The sequence below is a fragment of the Ictidomys tridecemlineatus genome, chromosome 4 (genome assembly GCF_052094955.1).
Source record: "Ictidomys tridecemlineatus isolate mIctTri1 chromosome 4, mIctTri1.hap1, whole genome shotgun sequence".
NCBI lineage: Eukaryota > Metazoa > Chordata > Mammalia > Rodentia > Sciuridae > Ictidomys > Ictidomys tridecemlineatus.
In genome coordinates, this window is record NC_135480.1 from 174,613,919 (window position 1) to 174,630,190 (window position 16,272).

Below are 16,272 nucleotides of genomic sequence, written 5' to 3' on the forward strand. Positions count from 1 at the left end.
CCGGGCTGGTCCTTCTCAGTTCTGGCCCCTACTGGTGGGCTGGAGGAAGTGGGCGGGCTCCGACAGTTGCTGCACCAAGGTCTAAACGTACTTTGGATCCTTTCACTGCTTTGGCTAGGCGGAGGGCAAGGTTCTGAGAGCATTAGGTTCACGTGGTTCCAAGAATCACCTGGGTGGGGCTAAAGGTGAACCGGAAGGGGGTCTTTCTATTTTTTTTTTTTTTTAAGAGAGAGAGAGAGGGAATTTTAATATATATAAATATATATATATATATATATATATATATATATATATATATATATATATATATATATATATATATATATATATATATTTAGTTTTCAGCGGACACAACATCTTTGTATGTGGTGCTGAGGATCGAACCAGGGCCGTAAGCATGCCAGGCAAGCGAGCTACCGCTTGAGCCACATCCCCAGCCCAGGGTCTTTCTAATTGGTGGTGTTGATACCCAGCATTTTCTCCACAAGGGTGGTTTCAGTCACTTAACCATTTCAGAGATTTTTTTTTTTTTTTTTTTTGTGGTACTGGGATTGCACCCAGAGCCTCAGGCACACTACGCGTGCGTTCTACCACTGAAGTACGTCCCCAGCCCCCCTCACCTTTTGGGGATAATTATTTTCAAATTTTGAGACTGGGTCTTGCTAAATTCCCTAGGCTGTCTTCAAACTTGGGATCCTCCTGCTTCAGCCTTCCAAGATCACAGGCTTGGGTCACCGCACAGGAACCATTTGGAAGATTTTAAAAGGCAATTCATTCTTGTGTTCTCATTAACACATTCACACCATAAATTATTTCCAGGTCAGTTTTTTTAAAAATTTGTTTTTAGATATATATATGACAGTAGAGTGTGTGTGTGTGTATATAATTTTTTAAAAATCTGGCGAAGATGGGAACGTCCTACCTTTACTGCACCAAAAAGCAAAGGAATATGCATCTAATGTTCTTTTCTAATCAGGAGTATGATAGTTAGCTCAGGAGTTTTCAGGGAGGCAGGTTCACTCTGCTAGGGTTCATACTTTTGATATAAGAAACATCGTGTCACGAAAATACTCAAGACACAGGTGAATTTAGTCTGAAGTATAACATAGGATAAATCTCCACTGTTTTTTAAAAAAGCGCATGACCTGCCACATACAGGAGCTTAATAACTGTTGAATTAATCAAATTTGGTGTTACATTTTCTTTTATAATATATGGCATATTATTCTCCCATCAATTTTTAAAATTATTACATAGGCTATGTCAATATATCAGGGCTGCATACTATTTCCTTAATGAGTTTACCATAGCACTCTGTAGCTGACTTTTAAATGAATTAGTTTTAGATGAATGGTTATCAGTATTGGAAAATTCTTCTAGAGTTAGTACAGTCTCCTTTTTTTTTTTTTAAGTTGTGGTGCTGGGGCCTTATGCCTACTACACAAGGCTCAATCACTGAACTACATCCCTAACCCTACCCGATCTCTTTTATATAACTATATTATTGTTAGAAAGTCCATTGTTCTCCAAAGGGCAGACATTTTTTTAAATTTATTTTTTAGTTTTCGGTGAACACAACATCTTTATTTTATTTTTATGTGGTGCTGAGGATCGAACCCAGCGCCCTCACATGCCAGGCGTGCCAGGTGAGCAGGCTATGCTTGAGCCACATCCCCAGCCCCAGGGCAGACATTTGATCCTGTGATGTTCCCTAGGGGTTTTAGTAGTCTAGGCTGTATTCCTTCCCTTGGTAGGACAGACGACCTCCCTAAATGTGAGGAAATGTAGGATGACCTCTTTTCTGTATCCCAGAGGCTTCCTTTCTCTATGCCTCTGGGACACCTGAAGACCTTAAAACTCCCTGGAGAAGGCAAGAGGTAAGTGGAACTGAGATCTAGAAGAGGAAGGAAACCAGCCTGGAGGGATAGTGAATACAAAGCTTGTTAAAACTGGTTATTTCCTTGGGTTTTCACAGAGAACAACACTGGTTAATCCTGTTTTACAGATCCAGAAACCAAGGCCCAAAGTGGGGAAGTTCTTCTCTAGAGGCACAGAGCTCTATCAGTGTCAGGCTTTCCAACTCCTGGAAGAATTACTTATGGACTTCCTTGTTACTCCCCCAAACTCACTTTTTTTTTTTCCACAGTTTTCTCTATTCCAAGTCCTTGTTATCATCAAAGCTGTTCTCATGTGAAAGCTGTAATGCTTTGCAGGCTGTGATTGTTGTCTCCTTAATTCAGTCTATGCCACTACAACTGCTACTGGACCTCATTAGAGACTTTTATTCCCTTTCAACTCATCAATTGATTCCTGGAATCACTTTCTTTCCCTATTTGTATCATCCACACCCTCCATATCTTTATGCCAATTCCTTTTGCCTCATTTTCCTGATAATCCTTCCTGACACCCTCCCATCTCCATCTATCCAGTAATCTAAACATTTTTCTTAGGTTTTTCACTTCCAACTGTACCTGAATCCTAAACTACTCAGTTTTTGATCAGGATTTTCTCCAATTCCCCAACATTAGCCTGCCCAAACTCTCACCTTTCCCTTCTTGTCTCCTAATACCCCCTCACTCTTATCCTACTTCATGGAGAAGCTATCAGAAGGGAAATTCTCTAATGTTTCCTGAAGCTCAGCGAAGGCTCCAAATATTCTTTCCTCCTCTTGGTCTCAGGAAGTGATGTTCCTTTTGTTCAGAGCATATCCCTTCACCTCTGCCTTGATCTCATCCCATTTCTTTTTCTCTGGGATCTATGTCTCACTAGGAATCTTTCCTCTTTCTTCTGTGTCTTTCAAGGACATTTTATCTACTGGTCTCTTCCTCTTTTCCTTCCTAAAAAACTGCTTCCTTGACTCCATATCTCCTTCTGGATATTGTCTGATGTTTTCCCTGCATTTTTCATCCAAGCTTCTGGAAGAGTCCCTTTCAAACTATAGCTGTTTTGTTTCTCCCTCTACTATACCAGTATGAAACTGTACTCTCTGAAGTCCCCAAACACTTTCTAATTGTAAAACCCAATGGGCACTATTTAGTCTTTATCTTCCAGAAGCCCTAACTACATCTTAAATCATTGCCCACTTTATCCTTCTTGAAATTTCCTCCCTTCTTGGCTTTCTTGAAATCACTCTGCTTGTGATGTCACAGCCAGAAGCTTGAATGTGGGCATGATGTGGGGCAGATAGCTGGATCCAGCCTTTATCCTGCTTGGTGCTGTCTCTTGCCCCCAAACAGTGCCAACTCTAATGACTTTTGGTTAGCTCTTGGCTCTACTGCCCCATATAGGACTACGTCAGATTCCAGTGGCTTCCATTTTATTGCTGATCTGGGCCAGGCTCAGAAGGGCCTATGCAGTTTGTTGAAGTATATGTCCCTGGAGGATAGGAGAGTAAATGTTTAAAGGGTCAGGTATGGCGGTCAGATGGGGGACCATGCTGGAGTCTGTGTGGGCTAGGGAATGCAGGGGAACTAGGGTGGGGACTGGGATGACAAGGGAGCCTTTGCATCTGGAGGGCCTCGAAGTCAGAGCTGTTCAGGATGGTTTCTTGGAGGACAGGCATGTCTGCAAATGTCACATATTCTGCTCCTGGGGGTAGAAACCAGGACAGGCATTGGATTTGAGGAGTGAGAAAATACAATAGTCCTGGAGGGGACAGTTAAGGTGCCTTTCTGCCCAGCCTCCTGACTACAGATGCTGGGCTGGCCCCCTGTCCCAGATTGCACCCTTACCATGAGGTCTCCCTCCTCGTCGGCGTGTCTCCTGGGTCTCAAAGAAAGTCTCATGTTCCTCCCAGCGCCGGTCACAAGCGGCACAGAGGAAATTAGACTCAAAATTGTTGCAGCCACAACCTGAGACAAAAGGACAGCCCAGGAGAATATAGAGAATGGAGAGGCATCTCCATGGGCTGACTACATTCTCATCTCTTCCTTACCCACCAAACACCAAACAAGTATCTTTTTTATCAGCTCCCCACTCTCCTCCCCAAACTATTTGCATCCTATACCCACTTCTTCCCACCCAATACTCCCCTGCATTAGAAGTTACCACGATGCCTGCAGGGATGAGTTCCAGTGGCTGCATGCTCTTCATGGCTATGTTTGCAGCGACATTGAGCCCTCCAGGCCTTGGGATCAAAAGTGGCTCGTCTCTTGAGCCAGAATTCACCCACCTCTTCTGGGCGTGATGGGATGAAGCAGAACATGAGGCAGCGGCACTGACTCACATTGCAGGGCACAGTTATGTCTATGGGACAAGGATGGGTGGTAGGATTGGATGAGCACGTGACAAGGCCTGGCCTGCTCATGCCAAATCTTCCCCCATATGAACACACACACACACACACACACACACACACACACACAGTTACATATATCCCATACATGATGACAGAGTTGTCCCTCCATACCTGACAAAAGGCTGGTCACTTCTCCCCTACCTGAGATAATGTGGTGCTCTCTCAGTAAATGTCCACAAAAGCACTTGGATTCATCCCCAATCCGGAAGCAGTCCCATAGGTAATGGGGACAGCGCCAACCAATGTAGAGACCTATAAATGGTGAATAATAGAGAATTGTGGAAGGAATGAATAATATGGAAAAGTGAGAAAGAAAAAAAATCCTAAGCTCTCCCAGGTATTTTGACCTATTTTGTGGGGTCAGGGTGGAGCTTCACCTCTACCCCAGGTATGTTTATCTCCACCCCACATTCCTCACAGCTACCCCATTGACTTTTTCCCTCAAGGTTTTCTGATCATCCCATGTCTTCAATTCCCTTCCTATCCTAGGATCAATTCTATATGAGTCTGCCAGAGATGACTGAAGAATCTTCAGTTTCTGAGCAGGAAGATTACAGGTAAAATTTTGTTTGAAGGTGAACATGAATTTCACTGAGTTCTTTATGACTGTGGGGTTTCTTTTCTCTTCTTCTCTCCACATTAGAACCCAGCTTTGCTTTGTTCCTTTGAAGTGTTAGACTCTTAGAGGTGAGGAAGAGGAAACGTGGCCAGATATACAGTATGTGATAGGGATTGGTTCCTAAGGAGATGGTTAGTGACAGACCGTGAAAAAGAGGAGGTGGTTGGGCACCCTTGGTACCAGGAGATAGAAGGAGGACTTCCCCTATCCTCTCTAGATTGGCTCCTTCATATGTCTCTTCTGTGTTCCTAGTGTTAAGGAACTAATACCCTCTTTGAGCCTGAGAAGGGCTGCCTGTTGCTCTCCAAGGCCCAGGAAAAGGGGGTAGGCCAGAAGTTATGGCTGTTGAAGACCAAGAATATGATCTGAGACTAGGAAAGGAGGCATGGAAAGGAAAGCAAGCTTAATAAATATCCCTAAGAGCAGGCACCAGCAGAAGGCTACAATCTTTGAGAGCCTGGTTTCAGCAGTGGGATCTGAAGCTTTCTGGCTTCATGGCCAGTCTCACCATGAGACAAGAGTGGTGCTATGTCAACATGGTAGGAGAACCAGAGAGCACCTCCCACTCAGATTTTCTCACCTCCCACTCAGATTTTCTCATCCTTTGTTCTTCTAACCAAGAATTCTGCCTGAGTCCCCATGGAGTAGGACCTGAGGCTGCAGGACTCTTATTCCCATTTGAAGTTTCAACTGAAATTTCACCTCTTCCAAAAAGTTGCCCCTGATTTCCCTTGTCTGTCTAGGACCCATTCCACAGCTTCTTGTGTTATTCCTACCATAATACATTGTAATGGACTGTTCACTTCTATTCCCATTAGTGTGTGAGCTCCTCAAGGATAATACCTGTCTTTTCATACACATCTCTATTCCTAGCACAGGGCCTGGCATGAAATAAGTGCTCAGAGAACACAGACTGCCTGACTGTGTGAGCAATTCTAGGCATAAACCTGAAGTTCTATAAGGAAAAAGAATTGGCATGCTTTGTTTTTAACTCTGGCCAGGGTCACAATCCATAAATTTGTGCCTCAGGCCAGGTTTCCTAGTCTTACCCATAGCTTCTTAGGACCTAAAACTTGTTCAGATGCGTCTTTTGGCTTGGCTGATTCTGTCTTGATGCTGACAGCTTGTAGTGCCAATGCCCTATTACACCAAGAAAGCTTGGTTGAGGCAGTGTCACAATGGAAATGGGTGGGAGCCAGGATTCCACCAGAGGAATCCTGAACCCTGTCTGGAGTAACAGGACACAGTGGATAAGCAGGTGATATACAGAAGTACAGAACAAGGCTTGGCCTGAGATATGGAATTACCTGGTTATCTTTATATGTTAGGCCTTATTTCCATCTTAAGTGGAAAGGAAGTATGAAAGACTTTTAGTGATTCTGAATTGCCCTCAGGATATAATTCCAACTCTTTAGTTGGGCACAGAAATGCCTGCACAATTCTTAACTTCCAAAGCTGAGCTGGGTTACTCCCCCTTAAAAACACTATTTGCCACGTATAATGTACTGCTGTTCCCTAAGCTGCCTTGTCATGTCTCACCTTACTCTTTTCTTGACTTGTCTGCCTCTTCTTACTATCTTACAGATATCAATTGAGAAATCTTTCCTTGTAAGACATTGTTCAATCTTTACTACCCAAGATTGGGTGTCCCTCTTCTCTGCCCCTGCAGCATTCTTGGAATAAAAATTATTAAAGTGAATTATAATTGTCCTTATTGGTGTCACTTATTAGAGTGCAAATTAGGTTTTTGGACTCTAATGAGGAATTTTTTTTTTTGAAACTTTCCCAGTCCTACTACCTCCACAACTAGGCTCGTACTGGCACATAGTGCACAAATATTTGTTGAAATAATTAAAAAAAGCTTACATTTGACATTTATCAACATGTTACATGTACTGTCATGTAGTCATTACTCTCTAGGGACTGAAGATACCCAGTATTAAAAGGGGGCCCCAAATATCTTTTGATCAGGATTAAATTACACTTCCTGTTTCAATAGGAAAATGAAGGCATTCAATTCAGAAGAAGAAATGAGAAGAAGGTAGTAGATAAGAGCATCTAAGAAGGGAAACTAACAGATCCTGTATTTGCAAGAAAATAAGCAAGAGTAACAGCAGATATTAAAATAAGCAAAAAAACAAAACAAAACAAAAAAACCTGTCTCAATGCCTGAAATAAACTGAGAAACAAATTAGATCATTGTGACTTCATTGGCTAGAGGTAGAATGGGGAGGGATCCTGCATGGGAATGGGGAAAGTAAATTACACAGAGAAGAGATAAGGATATGGAATTTCCTGGTTATCTTTATATCTTAAGCCTTATTTCCATCTTAAGTAGAAAGGAAGTAAGAAAGACCAACATAAATGTAATGACACAAATTTATTCTAGAAATCTCAGAATCTTCTCATCAGGTCAGGGTGGCCCTCTTACTGAAGTCAGTAATCCCTATAGATATGAAGTTCAATAACACAGGTAGACATTGTTAAACACAGGATGATATGTGTTTACACAGCTCGTCTGCACACCCAGTACAGAGATACTCAGAGCATGCTGCTAACAGCACAGTTAAAGGTACTATCTCTGGACTGAGACTTAGATTCAACAGGGCTAGAGGACATAGCTCTCCTCTTCAGTGTGGAGACTCAAAATTTTTGGATATACAAATTATCATGAATTTCACAAGCAGGGATGGCAGCTTTTTTTTTTGTACCAGGGATTGAACCCAGGGGTGCTTAATCCCGGACCCACATCCATAGCTCCCTCCCTTTTTTGGGGGTATCTGGGATTAAACTCAGGGGCACTCAATCACTGAGCTACATCCCCATCCCTATTTTGTATTTTACTTAGAGATAGGGTCTCACTGAGTTGCTTAGCACCTCGATTTTTCTGGGGCTGGCTTTTAACTCATGATCTTCCTGCCTCAGCCTCCTGAGCCGCTGGGATTACAGGCATGTGCCATGTGCCCAGCCTCCAAGCCCTTTTTATGTTTTATTTTGAGACAGGGTCTTATCTTTCTGTGTTGTTTACAGCCACACTAAGTTGAGTCTGACTTTGAACCTGTGATCTTCCTGCCTTAGCCTCCTGAGCTGCTGAGTTATAATCATAAGCCACCACACTCAGCGGGATGACAGCTTTTAATTGAGTTGCACCAAAGAGGCCAATGGTTTTTGCCATATCAGAACAACAAGTCTCCTGGAGACTGACCATGGTCCTGGGCCATGTCTGCCTTAGGATCTGTCTGGTACAGGCTACCTGGATCTGGGCCCTAGATCTTGGGCTGGCCTCTGGCCCTTCTGTTTTTAATAAATTTATTAAAATTATTATGGGCCATCTGTACCTACCTGGACTTTGTATGAATATTCTCATCTTTTGTCAGACCCACACTACTATTTCTTGGCCTACCCGCTTGCTCCCCTTCCAGATTCCAGGCAGAATGACATGGCTGTTTCCACAAGGGGCAGCTATCTATTGAATGGGCAGATCCTATTGGATTGGAAGATATCCATGGGCCCTCTTACAGGCCTCTGAAAGGCCACCTAGGCTCACCTGTCTGGATAGCATTCAGGGTTGCATCCTTCTCCCATTGGAAAAGGTGATTCAACTGAGCACCAGACTTCTCCCTCTCCATTTCCTTAGTCAGGTCCATCAGCTCTGCCTGCTTAGCAGGGACCACTGGGCTGCCTGTGTAACCTGGGAAGGGAGGGGATGAGTAACTAGGGGGAAGTGAGAAGTCCCTAAAACCAAGAGGAAGGGCCATGTCCAAGAGGAACACAGTCCTCTCCTTCTGGAGTAGGTCAAGGACAGTAGACAGTGATGAGAACAGGGGAAAGGGCAGGAGCAATTACGGCCAACTCCTTTCTTCTCCTTTTTCTTGCCCAGCTGGTGTTCAGGATGGGCTGTCTGAGCAGTGATGTCATTGGTATCCATTTCCTCCTTGTTCTCCCCTGAATCTTCCTTCTGCTTGGTAGATGTGTCCATGTGGTCCTGGGCTGAAGGGCCTAAAATGAAGTGCTTTGGAAAAAGCTCCCGGGAGGGTGTCCTTGTCCATGAGACCTCACTGGAAGAAGACTCAGAGAGGTCATCATCGCTCAATGTATCAGAGGAAGAGAGCTGGTTTACTGGTGAGGACTGAAAAGCAATATGCTTCTCTGTTACTTCAGAATTGTGAGTCTCAGAGGTAGGGGCTTCCAAAGGGACCACAGAGGCTGACTCTTTTAAAGAGGTTACATAGATAGAAGGCTCCAAAGGATTTTCAGAGGTGTGGGGCTCTAAAAGGGTCTTGAAAGTGGATTTATCTAAAGGGGGTTTAGAGACAGAATGCTCTAAAAGGCTCCCAGAGGCCTGGGCCTCTAAAGGGGTCTGGGAGATGGAAGGCTCCAAGGTAGTTTCAGAGATGGGGGGCTCCTGTAAATCTTCAGTAGAGGGGTCCTTGGAAGAGGGGTATTCCTTGGCATCCATGGTGGTATGAGGCTCTTCTGTGACCTTGTCTGCTTCCATCTAATGGTAGAATAAGGTACAGGCTTCGTTAGTTTGAGACTGGAGGGTCTACAAGTCAGGACAGAGAGCATAGGGTTCACAGGGTTGGGGGGTGGAGGTGTTAGAGAATTAGGAGAAGATTCTCAGTACATGTGAGACACAAGAAGAAAACAAAAAGAGTGTCTCCAATCCCAGTTGATTCAAATGTATGAATTGCCAAGATCATTGTAATGTCATGTAGCTAATTAAAAAAAAAAAAGAGTGTCTCCAGGTATAATGCCAGGAAGTTCACTCATGTGGCAGACATGATGTGGCATGCTGCTAATGGGAGGTTAGGGAGCTGGAACTTAAAAGTTTGAAAGGCCAAAGTAGGGTTGGGGATGTGGCTCAAGTGGTAGTGCATTCACCTAGCATGTGTGAGGCACTGGGTTCAATTCTCAGCACCACATAAAAATTAAGATATTGTATCCACATAAAAAACTAAAAAAATAAATACTTAAAAAAAAAGAAAGACCGAAGTAGTCAGAATCCCATCAGTAGATGGTAGCAGAGGACCATGCCCTAGGAGGGAGCCTATTTGGCCAGTCCAAGAGCTGGGTCCTAGGTATGTCTTTGGCCCCTGGAGGTCAAGCTATGGCATTCCAGAGATTGAGAATATCAGGCCAAAGTTGGGGTTGGCTCTCAAGAGTGAAGAGTATGCCATGATGCCTAAGGCAGGGAGGCCCTGTCTGTAGCCTGGTTTTGTTTAGGGACCACAAATACCCTCTCTTGATGATGTCATTCATATTTAAGGATTCAACTACTTCTAGCTGTGTGCTGCTGACTTCTAAGTCCATATTTCCAGTGTAGACCCTCTTTAGACTCTTGTATTTCACACTCACCCAACTGCCCATGGGACATTTCTAAATGGATGTCCCAGAGACATCAAATTGAACTCTGAAAATTATCCTAGTCTTCTTTTCGCTAAGTCCGATTTTCAAATCGGCAATGAGAACTGCATTTCTATTTTCTAAAAAGTCTTTTTTTTTTTAAAGAGAGAGTGAGAGAGGAGAGAGAGAGAGAGAGAAATTTTAATATTTATTTTTTAGTTCTCGGCGGACACAACATCTTTGTTGGTATGTGGTGCTGGGGATCGAACCCGGGCCACACGCATGCCAGACGAGCGCGCTACCGCCTGAGCCACATTCCCAGCCCCTCTAAAAAGTCTTGATACGCATTCTCTCCTTTCCTATTCCTCCAATTTTGTTCAAGTTCTCATTATTTTCTGCCTGAATTGGGTAATAACTTTGCCTCTGTACTGCCACCCCCAGCATATTAATTCATTCACCCATTATTTTATTCATTTATGCAACTTACACTTTTTGCAAAGAGCCTGATCTTATGCTTTTACTCAAGCACTGTGCTAAGCCTTGGATTCAGCTGAGTTTGGGAGAGACAAGTCAACTAACAATGACAAGGAATAATTGATATTGTGCTGGGGTAAGTATAGGATGCTATGGGGCTGCCTAATTCCTCCTGGAAGGAGGCCCCAGATAGGTAGTCCTTCTTCCTGACCCAATCAACACAAACCCAACATTAGCCTTGTCTTGCTTAAAAGCATTCAATGACTCACTTTAAATTTGGATTAAGTCCAAATTTCTTTGCCGTGCCATTCAAGGTCTGTTTTCATTTGCAACACTACTGAGCATTCCTGCCTTTACTTTCTCTGCTCTCTACTTTTTGCCTTGCTCCAGAGACACTAGATACATCACTTCTTAAACTCATTAGAAGCTGGGTGCAGTGGCACATGACTGTAATCCCAGGAGTTTGGGAGGCTGAGGCAGAAGAATTGCGAGTTGAAAGCCAGCCTCAGCAACTTAGAGAGGCCCTAAGTAATTCAGAGACACCCTGTTTCTAAATACAATAATAAAAAAAAAAGGGCTGGGGATGTGGCTTAGTGGTTAAATACCCCTTGGTTCAATCCTCAGTACCAAAAGACAAAAAACAAAACAAAACCAACACAACAACAAAAAACCCATAATCCATCAGAGCCTTTCCAAAGGAAAGTTTGGGATGGGAAGTAGTGACAGAGGTAGGTGATAAGTGGGAAGAGGCTCAAAGTCACTTAGAGGGAAAAGTAACCGCAGGCTGGAGAACTAAAGAATGGGAAGAAAGGAAAGGGAACCAGAGGGAGAAGAGGGACTGAGGGATGGGGAGGAGAAGGATGAAAAGTAGAAGGTGGCAGGACAGGTATTAGGAGGGGAACAGGTTGAAGATTTGGGTGGGATGAACCATTGGAGAAACTACATACCTTTGGGCTTTGGCTTGGTTGTTGTCTTTAGATCAGGAAATTATGGTAGATTGAAGAGGAAAGTGTCAATCCCAAGAGAGGATCTTGGTTGTGGATGAGCCCGACTGCAGGAGGTGAAAAGTGAAAGGCCTTGCTTGAAAGTCTATTGTTTGGGGAGACTTGAACATCCGCAGATCTTCGCAAAGAGACTCTTGCCTTACCTAGGGAGTGGCGATAAGGAAGAGCGGGTCCAGGGTCAAGGAGGGAGGGGATTGACTGAAACCCCTAGAATCCGGGCCGGGAGAGGAGAGATCGGTCACCAGGACAACCAGAACGCCCAGTATTCTCCAAGCCAAATGGCAGTCTAAACATCTTTCTCGAGGCTGCGGTTTCCTGAGGGGACTACATTGGACCTGCTAAGGGGGTTTTCAGCGAGTCACTAGGTAGGATGTGTCGATATTGTGGTTACATCCGTGGGGAGTCTAGATTTGTGAGGGTCCCTCTAGGGTTCCTGTGAGAATCTGTGAGGTGTTCAGTGGGGGCTGTGAGGATCTGAGGGGTCAACGGGCTCAGTAGTAGGAGCGAGAAGGGAAAGGTCTCAGGTGAATTGGGCTGGGCGGAGTCTGTTCTCGAAACCCAGCAGGACTAAGTTAAAGACCAGTAGAATTGGTCAGGGGGCGGGCTTTATTGAGAGGGACCAATCGGACTGGGACAGGGGCGGAGCGTCATACGACGTCAGGCCCAGGCCGCCGCCGCGGGGCCTGGTTATCGCCGGTTCAGCGCAGCCCGGAGTCGCCCAGGCCTGAACTCCTACCCAGGTCCCAGACCCCGGCCCCAGGCCCTCGAGGACACGGAAGGCCACCCCTAGGGGGTGGGGAGCGGAGCCGCGGGTCAGCTCTGCGAGCGTCCCGCCTTGGCCAGTCCGGCCCCGCCCCCGCCCCGGGCCATGGCCCAGCCCTTATCCCGGCCCCTCATCCTATCCCAATCCCAGTCTTGGCCTCCGGCCCCGCCCTCGCCCCATTTCCCAAATCTGTCCCAACCCCGGTCTGGGTCCCAGCGAATGCCAAGGTCCGGGTCCCAATCGAGGGCCCCCCTCCAGTCCCAGTCCTTGTCCCTGGCCTGGCTCTCATCCCGGCCTCGGCTCTTGTTTAACCCTCTGTCACAAATTGTAGCCCAGCCTTTGCCCCCACCCCATTCTCAGGGTTCGCTTAAGTCCCTGACCCAACCTCGGCCCTTGCTCAGGTCCCCAGCACAGTCCCACCTTCCATCACACCCCCTGCCCTTATTCAAGCCCCAGTCCTCAGCTCAGCCCAATCCATTATCTCAGCCTTTGCCCTCATCTCTGAGTTTACCCAAGTCTCTCCCGCTGGCCCCCCGCCCCTCTCATACTCTGCCCCTCTCCCAGCCTCGACTCAGGTCTGGGCTCCAGCTGCCGCCAGCCCTATTGCTGTTGTTGCTGTTCTCTGTCCTTGGTCCAGGGGCTGGTGAGTGCGGAAGCAGGAAAAATTGAGGCAAGGATGGGGTTCCAGTAGGGCTGGGTGGGCTGGGAGAGATTCAGGAGAGATGGGACCTGGGGAGCTAGATCTCTGGGGAAGAAGTGGGGAGAAATAGGGAGGAGAGAGGGTTTATACAACAGAGGAATTGGCAGCATCAAGAGTGGAACTGGGTTTGAGATTCAGCAAGTGGCTGAGTCCCTAGAACAGAGACTTAAAGGTTTTCTCTGCTGGTGTCCATCTTGACCCCCCTTGATTCTGGCTTTCCTAGGGAAGTCTTGAGGGCTTTGTTCCTCCTTCTGTCAAAGTTTGATAGGGGAAGACATAAACTTGTATCAGAAGCCTCTAGTCCACTCTGAGAAGATATGGCCTAAACCTTTGAGATATTGGATATACTCAGTGCAGAGTATTTAAAGATAACATGTAGCAAATAGATGGACCTAGATTAGTTGCCAATATAATGAGCTTTCTTCTTGTAGTGAGTCTTTTTCCAAACAAGCTTGATTTGCCTAGGAATAATTCTTGATAGTTTTAGAGCATGGTTGAAACCCAGAGGCTGTTTTACAGATGGGGAAACTGAGGCTCAGTGAGGGAGCAATTTGTTAAAGGTCATATCATTTATAAATGGTGCTGGGGCTAGAAAAATATTTCCTAAATCCTGTCCTTACTAGTGTTTCCCCCTTCTCACCCCATTGCAATGTACACTGAATAGGAAACAAGATGAAGTAAGGAAAAGTTCAAAGTACAACCTCTCTTCTCCCCAGTCTGCCTACAAAGGGGCTTCATCAGTGAACTGTTTATTATTTATCAACTGTCAACCTGGGGCCACCATCTAGCCCAGAAAGTAACTTGGCTATTAAGAGGTCCAGCTTCTTAGTGGGTGGAATGAGGGAGGAAGAAGGGTCCTGGCCTAGGGGATTTGCCATATCAGTGGCTCCATAATGAAATGACTGTAGTCTTCATGGCCTCAGCTTCTAAGTACCTCTGCTGGATGATGGCACTCTAGATCACATGGAGATGTGCCTATGGAGTCTTTGGCAATAACAGCTAACAGAACAGCTGTGGGTAAAGGTGGGTTTCATTGAGCTCTGTGAGTCTGGTTTATGTATAGATCTGAGGAGATCAATGCAAGCCAAAGGTCACAGACCCTGCAGAGATGCCTGCACATTTATATGCTGTGTGTTAATTGAGGGATTTGTAAGAATATTGGCATGTGCAGTGTTTGTGTATGTTTGTGTGTTGATGAGTATAACCACAGGTTTTTGTGGGGTACGCATAACCCAAGTGTCCTCAGAGTGCCTATGTTTTTGTGTGAGCATGAGGGGACATGTGGTTCATGCATAAACCTCTTCATCTCTATCTGCTGCTTGTACAGACTTATCACTGAAGTGTTACCTTTAGAAGTAGATGGTTCCTAGGTTGAAGACAGTGTTCACAATATATAGAACTAATCCACTGGTCTCCAGCCCATCTCCTAGAAGGAAGGAATCATTGAGGAAAATGGGATTCAGTGTTGATTGTTACATTTGGCAAGTTGGGCACTCAGCAGAGTCAGCAGCCCGTCAGCTTTTCAGTTTTGATGAGGGAACCCATACTGGTTAGTTAGCCTAATCCATAGCTTCTATCCCTGCCACCAGGGTTTCTTTGTTCATGAGCCCACTGGGCTGGCAAGGGGAGGAGGATGACTGCAAGCCACAGTGTACAGGACTGAAAGTTGTGGATAAAATATGATTGCCCAGAAGCAGGTTCACTGCTTTGGGGAGAATTATAATGAAACTGGAAAAGAATTCCAAATAGGCCCAACAGCAGGTGGAGCTTCCCTTAGTACTGTTATTAGCCAGTGCCTTGACAATTGTGACCTGGCATTCATGGGTGCTGTGACCTAGTGGTGGTGATGGGCTTTGTTTGAAGAGAAACTGTCAGTGTCATAGAATCATCATAGTATAGGACTGCACAAATGCTTATTGTTGACTTCAATCTCATTTCAAGAATGGAAGTTACTTTCTGGATCTTCTGATTCTGTCTCTGATCTTTGGGTCATTCCTTGGGTTTAGCTGACTCTGGTTGATAACCTGGGCATGCCTTGTCATTTTGAAAAATGATCTTTTGGTGAGGTGTGGTAGTACATCCCTGTAATTCTAGTGACTTGGGAGGCTGGGGCCGGAGGATTGCAAGTATGAGGCCAGTCTCAGCAACTTGGAGGGATCCTGTCTCAAAATAGAAAAGGGTTGGGGATGTAGCTCAGTGGTAGAGCACCCCTGGGTTCAATCTCCAGCATGTAAGTGTGTGTGTATGTATGTATATAAGTATATAATATAAACATATTAAAAATTCTATTTTGTTCTACCTAGTGCTGTTAGGAGCAGTGTCAGCCTCCATGTATGAGTAAGTGTGTGTATGCATGCATGTGCACATATATGAGTGTATGTGCAGGGGTTAGTAGTGGTAAATCTCCCTAGCTTCATCATAAAAGTACTGGGACATCAGGACAGGATCATCTGATCTTGGCTAAGGCCTTACTTATGTTTCTTCTTTGGCACAGCTCTGGTAGGCCCTGTTCAAGCCCCATATAAAAGCTTGGGGTGAATGGAGCTGTGGACCCTTTCTCAAGGATGTGTCTCCAGAACTACTTCAAGGTTCCTCCCAGCATTCTCAGCTGCTGCTCACTCTTTTTTGCCACCAGCCTATTCTGTGACCTCCACAGCCCCTAATCACTTTGGGGATGGCTTACTAGTTCCCCGATTCTTTAGGTCATACTACTATCTTTCAAATCCCAGGACTCTTTGTGCTCAGCCTCCCATGTTTGCTAAAAGTCACAAGCTGCTGTTTAACACTAGCTCTCTGAGGGACTGACCAACAAGTCTCCTAAGAGTAGCAAAGGCTCCCCTACCAGCCTTGAGCAGGAGCAGCCCTTCCCTAAACCCAGCAGAGGGTGCTCTAGAGCTCTTATTTTTTGAAACAGAATCCAGGCTCTTCAGCTGTAGGCCTTCTGTTTCATAGTTGTCACAACCAGGGCTCCTAGAACACCTGCCTTCCCCATCAGTTGGTCCTGATGCCCTTTATCACTCTTGGATGCATCTCCATTGCTCTCTGAGTGCTGTGCTGTGCTGTGAGCCT

The 16,272-nt window shown here is 45.3% G+C and overlaps 2 protein-coding genes and 1 long non-coding RNA gene across 7 annotated transcripts in view; 2 read left to right on the forward strand and 1 right to left on the reverse strand.

The window, feature by feature from the left end:
• Window positions 1-345: 345 nt before the first annotated feature.
• On the forward strand, window positions 346-7,110 carry LOC110598245 (uncharacterized). The gene is made up of 3 exons (XR_002484084.3): window positions 346-819; window positions 4,787-4,854; window positions 6,916-7,110. It is a non-coding gene; the product is annotated as an uncharacterized LOC110598245 (long non-coding RNA).
• On the reverse strand, window positions 3,300-12,425 carry Fam221b (family with sequence similarity 221 member B). Its single transcript, XM_078047810.1, has 8 exons — window positions 11,884-12,425; window positions 11,684-11,787; window positions 8,763-9,414; window positions 8,464-8,607; window positions 4,439-4,549; window positions 4,048-4,245; window positions 3,732-3,851; window positions 3,300-3,588 (listed from the first exon to the last, which is right to left on the reverse strand). The coding sequence occupies exons 3-8, from the start codon at window positions 9,412-9,414 to the stop codon at window positions 3,407-3,409; spliced, it is 1,407 nt and encodes a 468-aa protein (XP_077903936.1). The 5' UTR covers window positions 11,684-11,787; window positions 11,884-12,425; the 3' UTR covers window positions 3,300-3,406.
• The window catches only part of Tmem8b (transmembrane protein 8B), a 96,344-nt gene continuing 92,451 nt past the window's right edge, over window positions 12,380-16,272 (forward strand). For 2 of the 5 annotated variants that reach the window (XM_040286031.2, XM_021726980.3), the window contains exon 1: window positions 12,383-13,146. In XM_040286031.2, coding sequence (XP_040141965.1) covers window positions 12,609-13,146 — 538 coding nt within the window. In that variant the 5' untranslated portion in view covers window positions 12,383-12,608. Of the gene's footprint in view, window positions 13,147-16,272 lie in introns of all 5 variants that reach the window. The other 3 variants (XM_040286032.2, XM_040286033.2, XM_005326262.5) reach the window with 3 other exon arrangements.

Bases quoted from the DNA above. Each gene is read 5' to 3' on its own strand.
- Fam221b (XM_078047810.1), bottom strand. From the start codon at position 9,414: ATGGAAGCAGACAAGGTCACAGAAGAGCCTCATACCACCATGGATGCC. The intron at 4,246-4,438 runs GTAGGGGAGAAG...CTTGTCCCATAG, and splicing joins AGAGCACCACATTATCTCAG to ACATAACTGTGCCCTGCAAT. The intron at 3,589-3,731 runs GTAAGGGTGCAA...TTCTACCCCCAG, and splicing joins ACGAGGAGGGAGACCTCATG to GAGCAGAATATGTGACATTT.